Below are 17,126 nucleotides of genomic sequence, written 5' to 3' on the forward strand. Positions count from 1 at the left end.
AGTCGAGATGCGGTATCTGGTGTCAGTTGGAATTCTTCTGTGAAGACAGCAGGGCTACCACAATTATTATTATTATTATTATTATTATTATTATTATTATTATTATTATTATCATCATCATTATTATTATTAACAGGATCTCATGTATCTCAGGCTGGCCTCAAATTTCCTCTGTAGCTGAGGGCAACTTTGAACCCCTGATCCTCCTGCCTCCATCTCCCAAGTGTTAGGATTACAGGCTTGTGTTATCACGCCTAGTTTTATGTTGCTCTGGAAATTGAACCTAGGGCTTCCAAATGCTAAGCAAGCAGTCTAGCAAATGAGCATCGTGCCCAGCCCCACACTGCTCTTCAAACTGCTTCCCGCCTAACCCACTCCATTCTCTAGTTTATGGACAAAACCTTGGTCTGTACATGCTAAAAAGAAAACAGATAATAAATGTAGAAGAGTTTAAAACAAAAACCAGTCAAACAGGCTCTTCAAGTAGTATTCTTGATCTAAAACATTAGCAAAGAAAACTCAAAGCCTAAACACAGTTGGAGTGGTAGTGCAGTTCTTTGTAGCATTTAGAATATGGCATCACACTGTTCCTAGACCTTGGTTACTGAACATCTATAGTCAGTAAATGTGAATTAATTAAATGACAGGTCGAAAAGCATTAAGAAACTATTTAATTCTGAAACACATACAGGAAAAAGACGCAACGTTTTAGTTTTTGTTTGTTTGTTGTTATTGGTGGTGGTGGTGGTGGTGTGTGTGTCTGCAGTGCCGAAGACTGACATTAGGACCTCAGACATCCTAAGAAAGTTCTCTGCCACGGAGCTACACCCTAAGTCCCCAAAGGTCCAATTCTAACTTCTGCCTTTTCTGTACTAGTTCAGTCTCCAACACCAGAGTGAAGGGGATTCCTCTTGAGACATGAGCATATGAACATATTTTGTCAGATTTTTTAAAAAAACATTTACTTAGCACTCATGGAGAGGTCAGAGGGCAACTTCAGAAGTCAGTTCTCTCTTTCATTGTGTGGGTCAGGGTGACTGACCGTAAATAGACATGCTTGGCACAGACATCTTTACCCACTGGGTCATGTCCAGCCAAATACTATTATTTTCATGTTGAAATATTGCAAGTGAGCCTAGGCCTCTGCAATTCCATGGGAGGGGATAATATGTCTGGTAATGATTGTTTCAGTTCTGTTAAGTGTGTTGCTGTTGCTGTTGTTGTTTTGGTTTATTTCAGATAGGGTTTCATCGTGTAGCTCAAGCTAGCCCTAAACATATAATCCACCTGCCTCAGCTTCCTGAGTACTGGGCTTCTAGGACTACCATCACACTCAGCTTGATAAATTATTGTTCTAATTTCTCACAGAAACAGTAAAAGGGAAGGAAGCCATTGCCATAAATCTAGCCAGACAAGCATGCGCTATCCCGTGCTTTCTGACAGAGCCACCATGAATTGGACACTTCAGCTTCCCCCTGGGTCATGATATGTATATAGTGACTTGCCCATTCAAAGGCTGTTGTAGAAATTTGCTGGTTGATTTCATGGGTTGGCCCAATCCTACTTATAGATTCTCAGTCATGAGAGCCATGATGGTCAAAGTTCTTACATGGTAAGCATTCTCATGAGAGAAAATGAACAAGAGAGGCTGTTTTGTAGTAGAATGGGGGAACTTGCACATGATGTCAAGGGAAGGCTGATGCTCAAGTCTATGAAATTTTAGAAGACATCTGCTTGGATGAGAAAGTTGCTTGCAGCTCTGAGACTGTAATCTACTTGTAAATTGCCATTCAGAATGACAATATTGGGAAGTATTGGGTCATGAGACAAGCTATATTTAAAGTTGATTGTGATAAAGGAACCCATAAGAGCCTAAAAGAGCCAAAGAATGAAGAAAAATTTGTAGCTCCTATCTTCCTGTCACAAATGCTCAGTTCTGCAATCCCCCATTGTGTCAGGAGTGTGGCCAAGACATGTGGGTACCTGAGAGCAGAGATCATGTCTCCTAAGAGGGAGAGCTGCCCTCCTTCACTTGGGCAGGTTGGTACATGACTTCTTTTGGTTCTGAAAGGAAAAGAAGTTGTTAGTTAGTGATCTGTGTAGTTCCCTCACAGCTCAAAAATGATTCAATGTTCAGCAAAACCTAGAAGCAGGCACTGACAATTTTAGTCTGCTTTCTCAAGATTCCTCTAGAACTTGTCACTTTTTAACTCAAAATTTACAAACTCCAGAAGAGAAGCAGGAACTTTCTTCTTCAGATGTATGCGTTGTTTTGTTTAGGATTTGAATTGTACTCTATTTATTATGGAAACATTACTTACCCACTAGCTGGGTTGATTTTCTAGCAAATGGACTGGTCTGACTAGTAACTAATACCACACATGTACAGTATCCCCTGGATTGAGTTCAAGTCAACAACAATCAAGAAAAGGCAAGCTCCTGCCCACCAGGCTTCTGAGCCTTGATCCAGGTTTCATTAATATTTGTTGTGATCAGCTTGAGTAACTAGTAAACCGGAAATAGAAAATGGCATTTCAAGACTATGCCGTTAGCTCTATTACATGGGGTCTTGTTTGTCCTTCACATTGCTGTTTCTCAGGAGTCAGTATGATGCTTAAAGCACAACAGACATTTCATACATGTTTTTAATGAATAGATTTATACAACAGATGTTTAGTACACAATTAATGAATGGATTTATTATCTATGCTATCAAAAGCATATCTCCTTCTTCCTTCTTCTTATCTCAAGTCCTATTTTACAATGGTATCTACTTTTAAACAGTTCATGTGCTGAGAAATGAATTTCAAAGAAAGAAGACTTTTATATAATTGGGATAGAAGAATGGTGTGTGGTGGTTTGAATATGCTTGGCCCAGGTAGTGGCACTACTAGGAGGTGTGGCCTTGTTCGAGTGGGTGTGGCCTTGTTGGAGGAAGTGTGTCACTTTGGGGGTGGGCTTTGAGACCCTTCTCCTAGCTTCATGGAGGACAGACTTCTCACAGCTGCCTTCTGATGTAGAAATAATCTTCTCCTCCATGTCTGCCTGCCCGTTGCTGTGCTTCCTGCAGGCTGCTGTACTTCCTGCCATGATGATAATGCACTGGACCTCTTAAAGTGTAAGCCAGCCCCAATTAAATATTGTCCTTTATAAGAGTTGCCTTGGTCATGGTGTCTCTTTACAGCAATGGAAACCCACACTAAGACAAATGGGAAAATTAACCGGTGTTTTATCTATATAGGGGGAAAGTTGCCCCAGGTCCACATGGGATTCTAACATGAGGGTAAACTTGTTTCTAAATGGAACCCAAGTGGCAGATCCAGGAAAAAGAAGTCTCAGGAGACCACTAGCAGGGTCTGTCAAGAGTCCTACGTTCCTCTCACCTCGTGACCTTCTTCTCCAGAACAGAACACCAACTCCAGCCAGGGCAATGATGAGAATTGTGGTTCCAGAAATCATGACCACCACTAGGAGGATGTTCCCCGGGTCTGTAAGTAAATGAGAAAACCTTCCATGTTGCTCCTGCCATCTGCATGAAGTGCATCATGGTGTTCACTAGGAAACCCAGTTATCATCACTTCTCAGTCACCACCTGATGGCACATAGATATGTGTGTATGCTTTCTTCTATTTGTTTATGTGTTGGTTTTTCTTGAGAAAGGGTTTCTCTGTGTAGCCCCAGCTGCCCTGAAACTCACTCTACAGATCAGGCTGGTCTCAAACTCAGAGATCAATCTGCCTTTGCCTCCCATCCCACCCTAGACCCCCAGTGCTGGGATTAAAGGTATGTGCCTCTACCTCCCAATTCTATCACCTCTCTCTCTCTCTCTCTCTCTCTCTCTCTCTCTCTCTCCCTCTCCCTCTCTCTCTCTCTCCATCCACCTATCTAGCTATCTTATCTATCTATCCATCTATCTATCCATTATCTATCTGTCTGTTTGTCTATCTATCTATCTGTACCTATTTAGCTAGCTAGCTAGCTATTTTTGGCCTTTTTTCAAGGCAGGGTTTCCCTGTGTAGTCTTGACTGTCTCAGAGCTCACTTTGTAAACCAGGCCTCAGAGACTTGTCTACCTCTGCCTTCTGAGTGCTGGGGTTAAAGGCATGTACCACCACCACCTGGATATTTTATGAAAATGTAATATGTAATATAGTAAACTACAACAGGTATGATACCACAGAAATGACAGTTATTTAAGGTCTTCAGTAATTCATAGGAGTATAGATGAGTGTGGGAAGTAAACGCTGTGAAAAACTGATCGAAAAGAACCATTGTGGGGGCTGGAGAGATGGCTCAGTGGTTAAGAGCACTGACTGCCCTTCCTCAGTTCAATTCCCAGCAACCACATGGTGGCTCACAACCATCTGCAATGGCATCTGATGCCTTCTTCTGGTGTGTCTGAAGACAGCTACAGTGTACTCAAATAAATAAATAAATAAATAAATCTTAAAACAAACAAACATTGTTGGAGCGGGAGAAATGGCTCAGCCATTAAGAGCACTGACTGCTCTTTTGGAGGACCTGAACTTCCAGCACCTGCCTGGGATAGTTCAGAACCATCTGTAACTCCAGCTCCAAGGGATCTGATGCCTTCTTCTGAACCTGATTGGCAGCTGCATTCACATGCACATACCCATACACAGACACACATAGATATACACATAGATAAAAATAATAAAATAAATCTTGGGACTAGAGTGGTTAAGAGCACAGGCTGCTCTTCCGAGGGCTGTAAGTTGGACTCCAAGCACACACGGTAGCTAACAACTACCTATCACTCTAAGTCCAGAGGATTCAATGATCCTTCTCTGGCCATTGTGGACACTCTACACATGTGGTGCACAGCCATACATGCAGGCAAAAAAAAAAATACACATAAAATAAAATAAATTTTTTCGGTTGTTTTTGTTATTGTTGTTGTTTCGAGACAGGATTTCTCTGTATAGCCCTGGCTGTCCTGGAACTCACTCTGGAGACCAGACTGGCCTCAAACTCAGAAATCTGCCTGCCTCTGCCTCTCAAGTATTGGAATTAAAGGCATGCACCACCACTGCCCGGCTTTAAAATAAACTTTTAAAATTACAAATAGAAATTGAAGTCAGGCATAGTTGTCTATGCTTTTAATCCAGCACAGAGGTAGAGGCAGGTGGATCTCTGTGAGTTCAAGGCCAGCCTGGTCTACAAAGCAGGTTTCAGGACAGCCAGGGCTACATAGTAACCCTGCCTCTAAAACCAAACAAACAAAGCAGTTGCCACTGCACCACCACCATGCGGTGACCCAGTCTACCTTCCTTACAGACTTCACAGCTTTCTACCTCTTTCCTCACTCTCACTTCCCAGACAGCCACCGCCCCAATACTTACCCTGAGGGGCCTCCAGAACCATTTGACGACCACAGTGCTCCACATGACAAGAATAAATGTCGTTGCTCTGAGGATCCAGATCAACCGACACCCACATTTGATAGGTTCCATCCCCACTGGGAAGCACCCCTCCATAATTCACTTCTTGGGCAATTTCTTCCCCATTTTTCATCCACGTCATGGAAATTTCTGGTGGGTAGAAGCCATGCGCTCTGCAGAAGAGAGATGTAATCCCTGGAAAAGTTTCCTTTCGAGTTGTTCTTACCACTGGATGCTCTAGAGAGAAGCAGCCACAGTTAAGCAGAAGGGTCTTGGGTACTGAACTTACCACATTCAATCACAAAGTTTTCCAGTTAATTTTCTTTGCTGCAAAAAATAAAGCTGAGAATGAACCAGAACCCAGATTCATCAACAACAAGCTTGGATTGTATAGCTTTCCTCCTATACCATAGGTAAGGGGACACATGGAGCTGAGGCACTTTTGTCCTCTAAGGGAAGAAAAGACATATAGCATCAAATACTTGAGAGTGTATTGAAGTTGCTTACTGTTCACCTTTGAAATACCCTTATATGGGGGTTGGAGAGATGGTTCAATGGCTAAGAGCTCTGCCTGATTGTCTAGAGGACCCAGGTCCAATTCTCAGCACCCACATGGCAGCTCACAATCATCCGTAACTCCATCTAGTTCCAGAGGATCCAACACCTTCACACAGATATACAGGTAAAACAGCAATGCACATAAAACAAAACAAATACCTTTATGTGTCAAGGTAAAGTAAGTCACAACACATGCGAATGATTGTTCTTGATAAGTAATTCACCTAGAGACTGGAGATTAGAAAGCAGTAGATCTCAATTCTGCAATTACTGACAATAAAAACACACAGGCATGTCAGGTCAATGGGGGCTTTGGATTGCCCTATGCTATTGAAGTAGTATTCTGATGTTTATAATCAAACACAAGCACATGTATTCCATGTGCCCTCAAAGAAGCTACAGAAATTAATATTATGGAAGGGCTCTAACAATGATGTGTGTGTGTGTGTGTGTGTGTGTGTGTGTGTGTGTGTATGAGAGAGAGAGACAGAGAGAGACAGAGAGAGAGAGAAAGAGACAGAGGAGACATCATCCCTAGGCTCCAGGATGAACTTGCAGTGCTCTTTCCTCAGCCTCCTGAATGTTAGGATTACAGGTATGTACCATGATGCTCTGCCCAGTCACCACTGGTGATCTAACTTCCTCATGACATCATAGGTCCATTTTCCATATGATATCTTCTTAATATTTCCAGCTGAAACTAGTCATAAAGCCAAACTGAAACCAAGCACACTATCTGGAGGACCTTCCTCGTTATCTGCGAGACTTCCTCATCTCTACCTTAGTGTCCGACATTGTAGACACAGGGACGAGCCTCCACCTCACGTTCCTGTCTCTTACCTGAGGCATGGAATGTAGTCGTAGGAAAAGACTTTCCAACATTCAAAATAAAACATCGCCAAGAGTTTTTTTTATTATTATTATGCCTGAAAGAAATGAATCTACCTCCCAAGACAGGGATTTTGACCAAAAGGTCAACACCATTATGATACTCAAGACAGGGAATGAGAACTACACACGTGTACAGTAGGTACACTTGAATCAAACCATCTGTACTCTTCCCACATAACCCAGGTTCCTCCTGATTGATCTCAAGAGTCTCTGCACCAGGCAGAATCATCAAAATTAGCTAGTTACCTCAAAATCTCAATTCTTAGCAACTCAGCTTGAGTTTTCCTACCTTTGCCCAGTACTGTGTTCAAGACAAGCAGCAGGCCCAGCAACTCAGGGCAAATGCTACTAGTGTGTCTTGAATATAAGCATCCCTTACAGGATCGTGCATTAAATCCGGGCTTTCTAAACGTTGGTGTTATTTTGGGAACTCAAGCTAAAGGAAGCAGGTCACTGTGGGGGAATCCCTGGGGGTTGCATCTTGTCCCTGGCCCCTTTCCTGCTCCCTCTGCTTTCTGTCCACTGTGAAGTCACCTGCTTCACCACACCCTTCCCACCAGGATGGAGCCAACCATCTGAAACTGTGACCAATCTCTCCTCTTCGGCTAGGTTGTTTCAGGCATTCTGTCACAGCGAAGGGAAAAATAACTAACCCAGCTATGAGGCAAACATACCCAAATCAGAAAGTAAACACCTATTTTCCCTTTTCCTATCTGCTGAGACTCAGCCTAAAGCATCCTTAGTGATGAAGGGCAGCCAAGATCTGCAGTAGAATTTAACCAGATCTTAGGCTATTAGACATTCTTCAGTCAGGTGACAGTCACATTCAATATGAAAGCAGCGCCCTAAGGCTTAGCAAGCTTTCTCTCTCATCTATGTCATCTTCCATACTTTCTGGAAAGTAGGCAAGGCAACATATTGGTCGAGACTGGGGCTTTGCTGGCCGACCTTTCAGAAGCTTCACTTTTTCCTGACAGGAGAGGCTCCTTCTCCTGCCAATCGACATCGTATTTTTGAGACTTTACCAGAACCCTCTGGAACATGGGCTCCTATGAAGTACTCATCCTAATTTCTTCCCTACAACCATCACTCGTCACTCGGTCGTGGAACGGTTGGAATCTCCGTGTTAGCCCCTCGGTCCAGTCTCTGGCCATCTGTGATGTGTCTAGGCCTTCACACTGTAACTCTAGCACTTCTTTGCCCCTAGTTGCCAGCTGGACAGCTTCAGCCAGAGAGCAGTGTGCTGATGAAGTACCAGTCAGCCTGAAGTACAGGCAGTCCTGCCCTGGGTGCGTTCCTCTCTAGCCTCACTTCCCACACGGATCCCCTTTCAGCCCTCCAACCCTTGCAGAACTCTGCTAGCAGATGCTCCCTCTTCCTGCCCCTCAGATCGTGCTACTGCAGTGGTGTTTTCATGTGACACTTCGTCAGACACTTCCACCACACCTTGCTGGATCCTCACTAGACCCCTTGTAAAGGAGCCCTCTGAAACATGAGCATTTTGGCTGTGTATGCATCTTAATTACTGCCAGAACTTCATTACCCACAGTTAATCTCTGAAGTTTTTTCCGATATTCACAGTGATTAGCTAATGAGACCACATGTGAACCAACTCAAGCCAGTTCTCTTGTGATTTATATATTGAGGCAACAAGTACTTAGAGGCAGTAGTAGCCTGTTTTGTGGAATTGAGAAGCCAGGAGGATGTGAGATTTGTGCTCCTAGCTTCAGCTACTCTCCTACCACCATAGAGAACATCATTCAAGTATTGGTTGTGGTTGCTTAGGTCCCTGTTCTGGTCTGATTCTTGCTTTCAAATAGGATGTGAGCCTGTTTGAAATAGGTTTGTTAATTGCAACCATTGAGCCTGTGGTAGTTATTCTGCTAGTAGGGAAGAAAGGCAACACCAGACTCTAATCATCCCCAAAGCCTGGACAGTTCGCACAGACAGCACATGGTTATTTTCTTTATTTGCTTTGTTTTTGAGACAGGGTTTCTCTGTGAAGCCCTGGCTGTCCTAGAACTCAGTCTGTAGACCAGGTTGGCCTTGAACTCACAGGGATCCACCTGCCTCTGCCTCCTGAGTGCTGAGAATGAGCTACCACCACCCAGCAGGGCAGCACATGTTTATAACCATAGTCCACACCCTTCCTCCCAACACCGGGCTTGCCACATCTCTGGAAAGTCCCCCAGACTGGCCATTGCTCTTATGGGAAAAGGTCTATAGTGTTCAGGGATTTCCAGAAACATTTTGAATCATCCAGTCCATCCAATGGAAACATGCAACATTCCACATGCTTCTGAAGTTGACCAGTGGGATCATGCATTTATAGCAGAAGATAAACTCTGTACCCGGAAGAATTGAAGAATTAACCCCCAAGTAAGGAAAAACCTGTCTTCCCAAGGCTCCTCTTCATAGGACTAGCTTTGCACTCACACAGGGATTCTGTGAACCCTTGCTTCTTAAATAGTCTCCAACAACAGCCCTACTTCCAAAAGCTCCCTAGACTCTCACTGACAGGAGAGGACTTTTTTTTTTTTTTTTTGATAGAGGTGCCCTTGGAGGTGTTACATTCTGTCAAGACAAGTGGAACTGCTAAGGCTTGTCAAGATGCTGCTAAAAATATAACTAATGAGAGTTCTCCTGGGGGGTTACAGGTCAAAACAGTCCAACTAAGAGACAGGTTTCAGCACAGGGTGAATATCACCTGCAGAAGAGGAAATCAGATGCAAAGCCAGTTTTTCTGGGGATGTTAAGAATGAGGTGTTCTCTTCCCATTACCTGTTCTTTCTAGGGCATCTCTTCCATACTCCAAGAACCTCTTTAGCCAGGCAATGCATTCTTCTTCCAGCCAGTTCTTTTGGTATTGCAACTCATGCAGGTTGGCCTCCCATGCTCGCTTCGTGATGTGAGCCACATTATCTACAGCCAACCAGGAGAGGGTGTCTTTATTGAAGATGATGAAATCTTGTCCATCATATGCGTACTGGAGAAACCCTGTGGTGCTGCCGTCTTCCAGCAACTCACAACCAATCATTCTCTGGTAGGTGTGAAGCCCTGAAACATATACAGCCTATAGAAGGATGGCTTTAAACAGAGACAGAGAGAGGCTTCTCAAGTGGTACAACTGGACTGTGGCTGGAAGCATTCTTTGCCTTAGAAGACACCACCACACAGGCCTGTCTATTTGGGTTCCAGAAGGTTCCTGTTTTGCAGACCGACCTACTCACAGACAACGATGGGGTACCTACTGCCATGCCAAAGGGTATACTGAGGCTTGCCTTGGGGAATTAGCCTACCTTTGGGATGATTCATTGATAAATTTCATAGCTATTCTGAGTGCAGTGTAGGAGCAAGAGATACGCAGGAGCCAGAAATATATCGGGGACAATTAATCGTATAAGTTTCTATGTAGAAATAAGCAAATCATGAAGCCCAGCCATCAGAATATGCATCCCAAAGTAAGCAAATTTAGAATGAGGAAAGAGAAGGTTGTTAGACACCAATGGGATAGTGATATGAGGAGAAGGAATAAAGGGTTTTTACAGGTCAGTGTGGAAGAGCCATAGGGGAGATGGTGGTCACTGAACTCCAGTAACTTGACTTTCTAAGTTTTCTTATAAAGGATATAAGCAACTGGTGACATTGCCATAGGCAGTCCAGGGCCTTTCTACTGGGGAGTAGCCAGTGAGGGAGAATGCTCATCTCTGTGGTAATCATACCTGAGTGGTTGTAGTGCCTCTGCAGGTGCCTCAGCTCTGCTTTGAATGTCTGCTGCCAGCTCCTTAGCAGCTGAGTGTACCTCTCCCAGTGATCAGGCGCCAGGTTCTCCGCCATCCATGGGGCTTTTGGCTCCTTCTGTCGAGTGACACTGTCGTATGTAGTGATAGGGTGTGAGTCCACATACCCAACAGAGATAAATTCAGGGACTCCGGGGGCAGGATCGGAAACAGCTAGACGAAAATATCTCAGCGAGTGGGTCCCTGAGCAGAAGACAAGGAAGGAAGGCGGTGAGAGTTACAGAGAACAGAATGTAATAACCGCACTCCACAGCATCCCCGCACCAATGCCCCAGCATGATACTCCATGGTGCCCATCCCACTATTTTATTCGACACAATTATAGATTCCTAGGAATTACAACCTGGAAAGACTTCAGCCACGTGACCGAAGATGAAACTTTGCAGGTAACCTCAACTTGGTCTTGGGGGAAGAGCCAAAGACTATTCACTGGGCTAGATGAGGTGGGCATGGGGGGTGGTGCTATGCCTCAAAAAGTCCTCAGAGCCTCTGAGGGGAAAAAAATAACCCTGACAGCCCAACCCCCTTGTTTTACTAATAAAGCCTCTGGGTTGATAATTGAGGACCATCATTCTACCATCTTCCAGCTACACGGATTGGGGTGCGCACTCCTGTTCCCTGATTAAATAGAGTCAGAACAGCGAATGAGGCTCAGACCTCCTGCAGAAAATGTTTTCAAAAGCACCATGCTTTTTCTTGCTGTACCCAACCACTCCTGGCAGCTACTTTCTTAGTATTTTTCTACTTTTTTTTGTCCATTTAAATAAGAATATGAGGATTGTGATCATCACTATGGGTCAAAGTAAACTGAAATGAGCTCCTAGGATGTGCAAGAAGTTCAGGACGTGGTGGAGATAAGGAAGATGGTTTCAAAAGTAGCAAATATGGGCTATCTCATCAATGTGGTCTCTTGGGAAAGTTTCTGTAGAGAGGGCAACATCTAGGAGGGGCTCTCAGGGTCAAGAGGTGAGCAGGCCAAGGGGAGAGAGGGCAGTGGGGGTTGGAAGAAGTGTGCATGCTGGCCAAGGACACCACAGCCTTCTCTTCATTCTCCATGGGACCCATCTGGTGCCTCTACAGGTGTAAGTTACGCCTAGCACTTTGGGCTAAAATGGCACTTCATGATCTAGGGATGTCTGCTGACAGATATGAAGTCGGTAATTCAGAACTGGAATGAAGAAAAGTCCATGTTACACTCCCCTTCCTAGCATACCAGACATTGTGACAATTTGCATCTTACCAGAATGTGTAGCCCAGATATTCAAAGATTTGATATAACTACTAAGGTCGAATCATTTGGAAGGACTAAAATTGTCCTACACAGATGGCAATTTCGAAACCATTTGCTCTGATCCCCTTCTTGTTCCAATTATTATGAAGTCAGGTTGAGTTCCCCCCCTTTATATGAGTCACCAGCACTACTCACTTGTGTAGCTGAGATCTATGATCTTGGCATTTGGCCCTTTGTCTAGCTGGGCCAGTCATGCTGCTTCTCAAGAATCATTTACTGTTTACTCAAATCTCCTAGGCCTTGCTGGAGACTTCATTCAACTCAACAAGCGTCTCTCACCCCAACGTGTTGGCTCATTCACCCTCCCCCCACCAGCTTTGTCTCTTGAACATGGTACAGTAGCAGTTGGACCATTTTTGACAAACATCTATGGAAAATTACCGGAATATAAAACAACGGAACATGTATTTTTAGGCATTCATCCATAGAGACTTGCTTTTGTTGAATATCTACAGTGGACAAGCTATAAGGCAACATTAGAAAGAGGAATATGAATCAGGTACCACTTCCCTCCAGAAACTTACAGTTTAACTGGGGAGTTTATATAACAGAACAAATACAAGTGTCACAAAAGAGGCACTGATGGCATGCAGACAAGACAGCTGCCCTGTACTCGTAGGAGTGGTCCACTGAGAAATCCTCCAAGAAAATCAAGCCAGACCAATTACACCTTCAATGATTCCTAAAGGGCAGCAGGTACCTCCATCAAAACTATTAAAATGTATTTATTTATTGTGCAAGGATCATGTGCACAGTGCCCTGCTAAACCTTGAGAAACATTGGCTTCATTCATTCCTCATAATAATTAAACAAAACAAAACATGGTCTCATGTACCCCAGGCTGGCTTCAAACTCTTTATGTAGTCAACCATGACCTTGAACTTCTGATTCTCCTGCTTCACAAATCACCAGACCTGGTTCACATGGCACCACGGATTTGAACCCAGGACTTTGTACAAGCTAGACAAGTACTCTATCTATCAGGCTACACCCTCAGCCTTCACAGTAACACCCTTCAAGGTAGGTACTATCCATTCCGAAGTGGAAGGTGCAGAGCGATTAAGAACATTGCTCAAAATTAACTAAATTAAGTACCACCTTAAGAGCCACAGTGAGGGAACCAGAAATCAAAATCTGAACTCTCAGGTAGGGAGCTTCTCCACCTACAACTACTCAACTCTGCTTGAGAGACATTTCCAGAGCCTGGATTAAAGTGCTCTCTCCTGCCCCCTTGTGTCAGACACATTTCAGTCTCTGATTTTCCAGTCCCTAAAATCCAAGCAGATCTTCCTCAGGTGGGCAGAAGGCTCATTGTTACCCACTTCAAGAAACTCAGTGCCTTAGTAAGGTAAAAATGACTGTGATTTCGGATAACTACTCTTTGAGATTCTGGTTATTGTGGGAATGAGGAGAGAAGTGAATGGTTGTATTTTTAGTTAGAAGACCCTTTGGACACTCCTCAAAGCATGCATTGATGTCGATGGTTCGCAGAAACCATTAGTCCCCTCTCTTAACAACTGTCAAGTGACTGGCTCTTACAGCAAGTCTAAAAATGACAAATGTGATAGTTTGACTTCTTAGTCACTGTATTAATTACTTTCCTTGTTCCTACGGAGAAATATGTGACAGAAACACAAGGGAGGAAGGATTTATTTCAGCTCATGGAATAAAGGAATAGAGTCCATAAAGGAGAAGAAAGAGCGGCTGGAGTCAGTCCCGTCTGGGTTTGCTGGAGCTTGTGCTATAGTTCCTCAAGTCCTTCCAGGTCAGAAAGCAGAAGGTTCAGGCTAGAAGTGTGCTGGACAATAACAAACCTTAGCTAACCTCCAGGCCTGTTATCTAGCTTCTGTGCCCCCAAACTGCACAACTTCTCAAGAGACGCCACCAACTGAGCACCACGAGTGTGAATATAGAAACCTGGGGTACACTTCACATTCAGCCCACAGCACCCCACTCTGGCTCCAGAGGCCCATGGCCATCTCATGATACAAGATGCATTTTACAACTGTCGAAGTCCCTAACATCTTTTTTTTCTGTTTGAGAGATTGAGTCTGTTAAAGTTAATCAATTTTTTTATGTATATGAGTACACTGTCGCTGTCTTCAGACACACCAGAAGAGGTCGTCAGATCCTATTACAGATGGTTGTGAGCTACCATGTGGTTGCTGGGAATTGAACTCAGTATCTCTGGAAGAGTAGTCAGTGCTCTTAACCACTGAGCTATCTCTCCAGTACCCCCACCCCCCAACATCTTAAGGGTTACAACGCTGATCAAAATCCAAAATCTTGGAGCTATAGAGATGTGAGATTTTTCTTTTTCTTTTCTTTTCTTTTCTTTTTTTTAAGATTTATTTATTTATTCTATGTAAGTACACTGTAGCTGTCTTCAGACGCACCAGAAGAGGGCGTTAGATCTCATTACTGGTGGTTGTAAGCCACCATGTGGCTACTGGGATTTGAACTCATGACCTTCCTCCCCGCTGAGCCATCTCACCAGCCCGAGATTTTCCTTAATAGTACTAATACCTTTATAAATTATCACAGCTTTTTCCCACAGTTGTTTTTGACCACAACTGTATTCATATCCCTTCCCCTGCCAAACTACACACTTTTCAATTATTCCTTCTCCGCTTTTGGTTGTCTATTGCTTTTTTGTTGTTGTTGTTGTTTGTTTTGTTTTGTTTTGTTTGTTTGTTTGAGACAGGGTTTCTCTGTATAGCTCTGGCTGTCCTGGAACTCACTCTGTAGACCAGGCTGGCCTCGAACTCAGAAATCAGTCTGCCTCTGCCTCCCAAGTGCTGGGATTAAAGGTGTGCGCCACCACCGCCCAGCTGTCTATTGCTTTAATATAGCTACAAACAGGGACAGTAACTACCACAGTCTGAACACTTTTGGCTAGAGATTTTCTTTACCAAATTAATTAGTACATTGCTCTTTAATTCAGCCTCGTTTTTGACTTTGAGGACACAGCGGGGACATAGATTCTTTGCTGGAATGTAACACAAACGGCCTCTAGTCCGATTCCTGATAAAGTCCCTCCTGCCTTCTGCCAGAACATTCCACGAAGCTCTAGTAACAGCATTCTAAGGTTTTGCAAGCCCATAGCTTCAAACTTTTTCTTATTACTCTTACACATCACTTCTGAAGTCCTACAGACTACACAGTCAGGTTTAGCATTGCAGTGAACCCCACCCTGGTACCAATTTTCTGTATGAGTTACTTTTCTCATTGCTGTGATGCAATACTTGATTGACAGAAACAACGAAAGGCAGGAAGGAGTTATTTGCATAATGGCTTAGGGAAATCCCGTGCATCCTAGTGGAGAAGGCATGGAAGCTGGGATTAGCTTAGTTGGGGAGGAAGGAGGCTCACTAGCCTCATACTACACAGCCAGGAAGTACTGAGGTTGGGATAGAAGTAGGGTCAACCTGTATCCCTCAACTCTTGCCCTGCAGCCTTAAGTCTGCAAGCTAAGTCCCATGTCCTAAAACTCCACAATATTAAAACAGAGCCACCATCTGAAACCAAGCGTTCAAACACATAGACCTGTGAGGAATATTTCCTATTGAAACCATAACAGTTATTCTTTCATGGCTACCCTTTCAACACTTAACCAATATCTCATTTCATATGAGGATTATTCTTTTTCTGAATTTCCAGTAAACACAGTTCTAAGTGCTAGAAGCACAATAAGGAACAAATAAAGGACCAGTCCTCTGAGGTAATTTTTACAAGGGATATTGTCAACTGACAAATATATAATATAAGATCAAGTGATAATAAATTGTATTGAGAAACTAGTATGCATAGTGCTATATGCCTTTAATCCCAGCAGTTGGGTGACAGAGACAGGTAGATCTCTGTGAGTCTGAGGCCAGCCTGGTCTATAGAGTGAGTTCCAGGACAGCAAGGACTATACAGAGAAAACCCTGTTTCAAAAACCAAAAAACAAGCAAACAAATAAAGAAAACTAAAGTAGAGAAAGGAGATAGTGTGGAAAGAGCCAATATGTTAAATGGACCAGAAAAGGCTCCTTTGACCAGGTAACACTGAGCTGTGTCTAGAGTGAAGGAGAGGCCATGGGGGAGATCCTTCCAGATAAGTGAGCCCAAATCCTTGAGGGTGCATGCTTTGCATATCAGAAGACCATTAAGGAGACCACTGTGGTGCTCCAGAGAGAGAATGAAAGAGGGAGCTGAAATTCTTCCTTTTCCCTCCCTGTACCTTGAGTACATAATGACCACACATCTCATATATCCCAGAAGAATCTCAATTTTATGAATCCTATTCTTTGGTGGTGGTGTTTGGTTTTCCTGAGTAGGGTTTCTCTGTGTAGCTCTGGCTGTTATGGAACTTGCTCTGTAGATCAGGCTGGCCTTGAACTCATAGTGAATCTTATTCTTTTTAAATAGTTCATTGAAAGTGTAATAAAATGTGATTTGATGCTTAGATTCTTAATTTTTTGTTTTTTGTTTTTTTTGTTTTTTTCGAGACAAGGTTTCTCTGTGTAGCCCTGGCTGTCCTGGAACTCTGTAGATCAGTCTGACCTTGAACTCAGAAATCCGCCTGCCTCTGCCTCCCAAGTGCTGGGATTAAAGGCATGCGCCATCACTGCCCAGCAAAAGATTTTCTTTAGTATAAACTTAGATGTTGGAAATAATGTCCTTAGTATCTATCTCAATTTGAGCTTCATAAAATAAAAGCATTTAAAGGGCTATGTGTTTGATCTTTAATCTAGACTTCCTCCCTCCAATTTTTAGTGATCCCCTAAGGTAAGAGGATTGTGCTCAAGCAAGAACAGATAGCTCTTCTCCCTGAGATGGCTCAGTGGTTAAGAGCACTGACTGCTCTTCCAGAGGTCCTGAGTTCAATTCCCAGCAACCACATGGTGGCTCACGACCATCTGTAATGGGATCCGATGCCCTCTTCTGGTGTGTTTGAAGACAGCTACAGTATACTCACATATATAAAATAAATAGAATCTTTTAAAAAATCTATTTATCAGAATTAGATACATTCAATATCAACTATGAAGAAGAGGGCCTTAGGGGAATGTCTTGGAATAATTTCTCTTGCATGAACCTAGGCAAGGGCACCATGGAAACAGACTGAAATCTAATCTCTCATACCAACTCTTCATATTCAAGGTCTTCTCTCTCTCTCTCCCTCTCCCTCTCCCTCTCC

At 43.4% G+C, this 17,126-nt stretch overlaps 1 protein-coding gene across 5 annotated transcripts in view; it reads right to left on the reverse strand.

Annotated features, from left to right (window-relative positions):
* LOC116070640 (major histocompatibility complex class I-related gene protein) overlaps positions 1 to 17,126 on the reverse strand; it is a 19,943-nt gene continuing 2,817 nt past the window's right edge. For 2 of the 5 annotated variants that reach the window (XM_031342120.1, XM_031342099.1), the window contains exons 2-7: positions 10,574 to 10,834; positions 9,633 to 9,908; positions 5,364 to 5,639; positions 3,384 to 3,488; positions 1,984 to 2,064; positions 1 to 37 (exon numbers count right to left, since the gene is read on the reverse strand). In XM_031342120.1, coding sequence (XP_031197980.1) covers positions 2,006 to 2,064; positions 3,384 to 3,488; positions 5,364 to 5,639; positions 9,633 to 9,908; positions 10,574 to 10,688 — 831 coding nt within the window. In that variant the 5' untranslated portion in view covers positions 10,689 to 10,834 and the 3' untranslated portion in view covers positions 1 to 37; positions 1,984 to 2,005. Of the gene's footprint in view, positions 55 to 1,983; positions 2,065 to 3,383; positions 3,489 to 5,363; positions 5,640 to 9,632; positions 9,909 to 10,573; positions 10,835 to 17,126 lie in introns of all 5 variants that reach the window. The other 3 variants (XM_031342111.1, XM_031342107.1, XM_031342106.1) reach the window with 3 other exon arrangements.

The sequence above is a fragment of the Mastomys coucha genome, unplaced genomic scaffold, assembly GCF_008632895.1.
Source record: "Mastomys coucha isolate ucsf_1 unplaced genomic scaffold, UCSF_Mcou_1 pScaffold1, whole genome shotgun sequence".
NCBI lineage: Eukaryota > Metazoa > Chordata > Mammalia > Rodentia > Muridae > Mastomys > Mastomys coucha.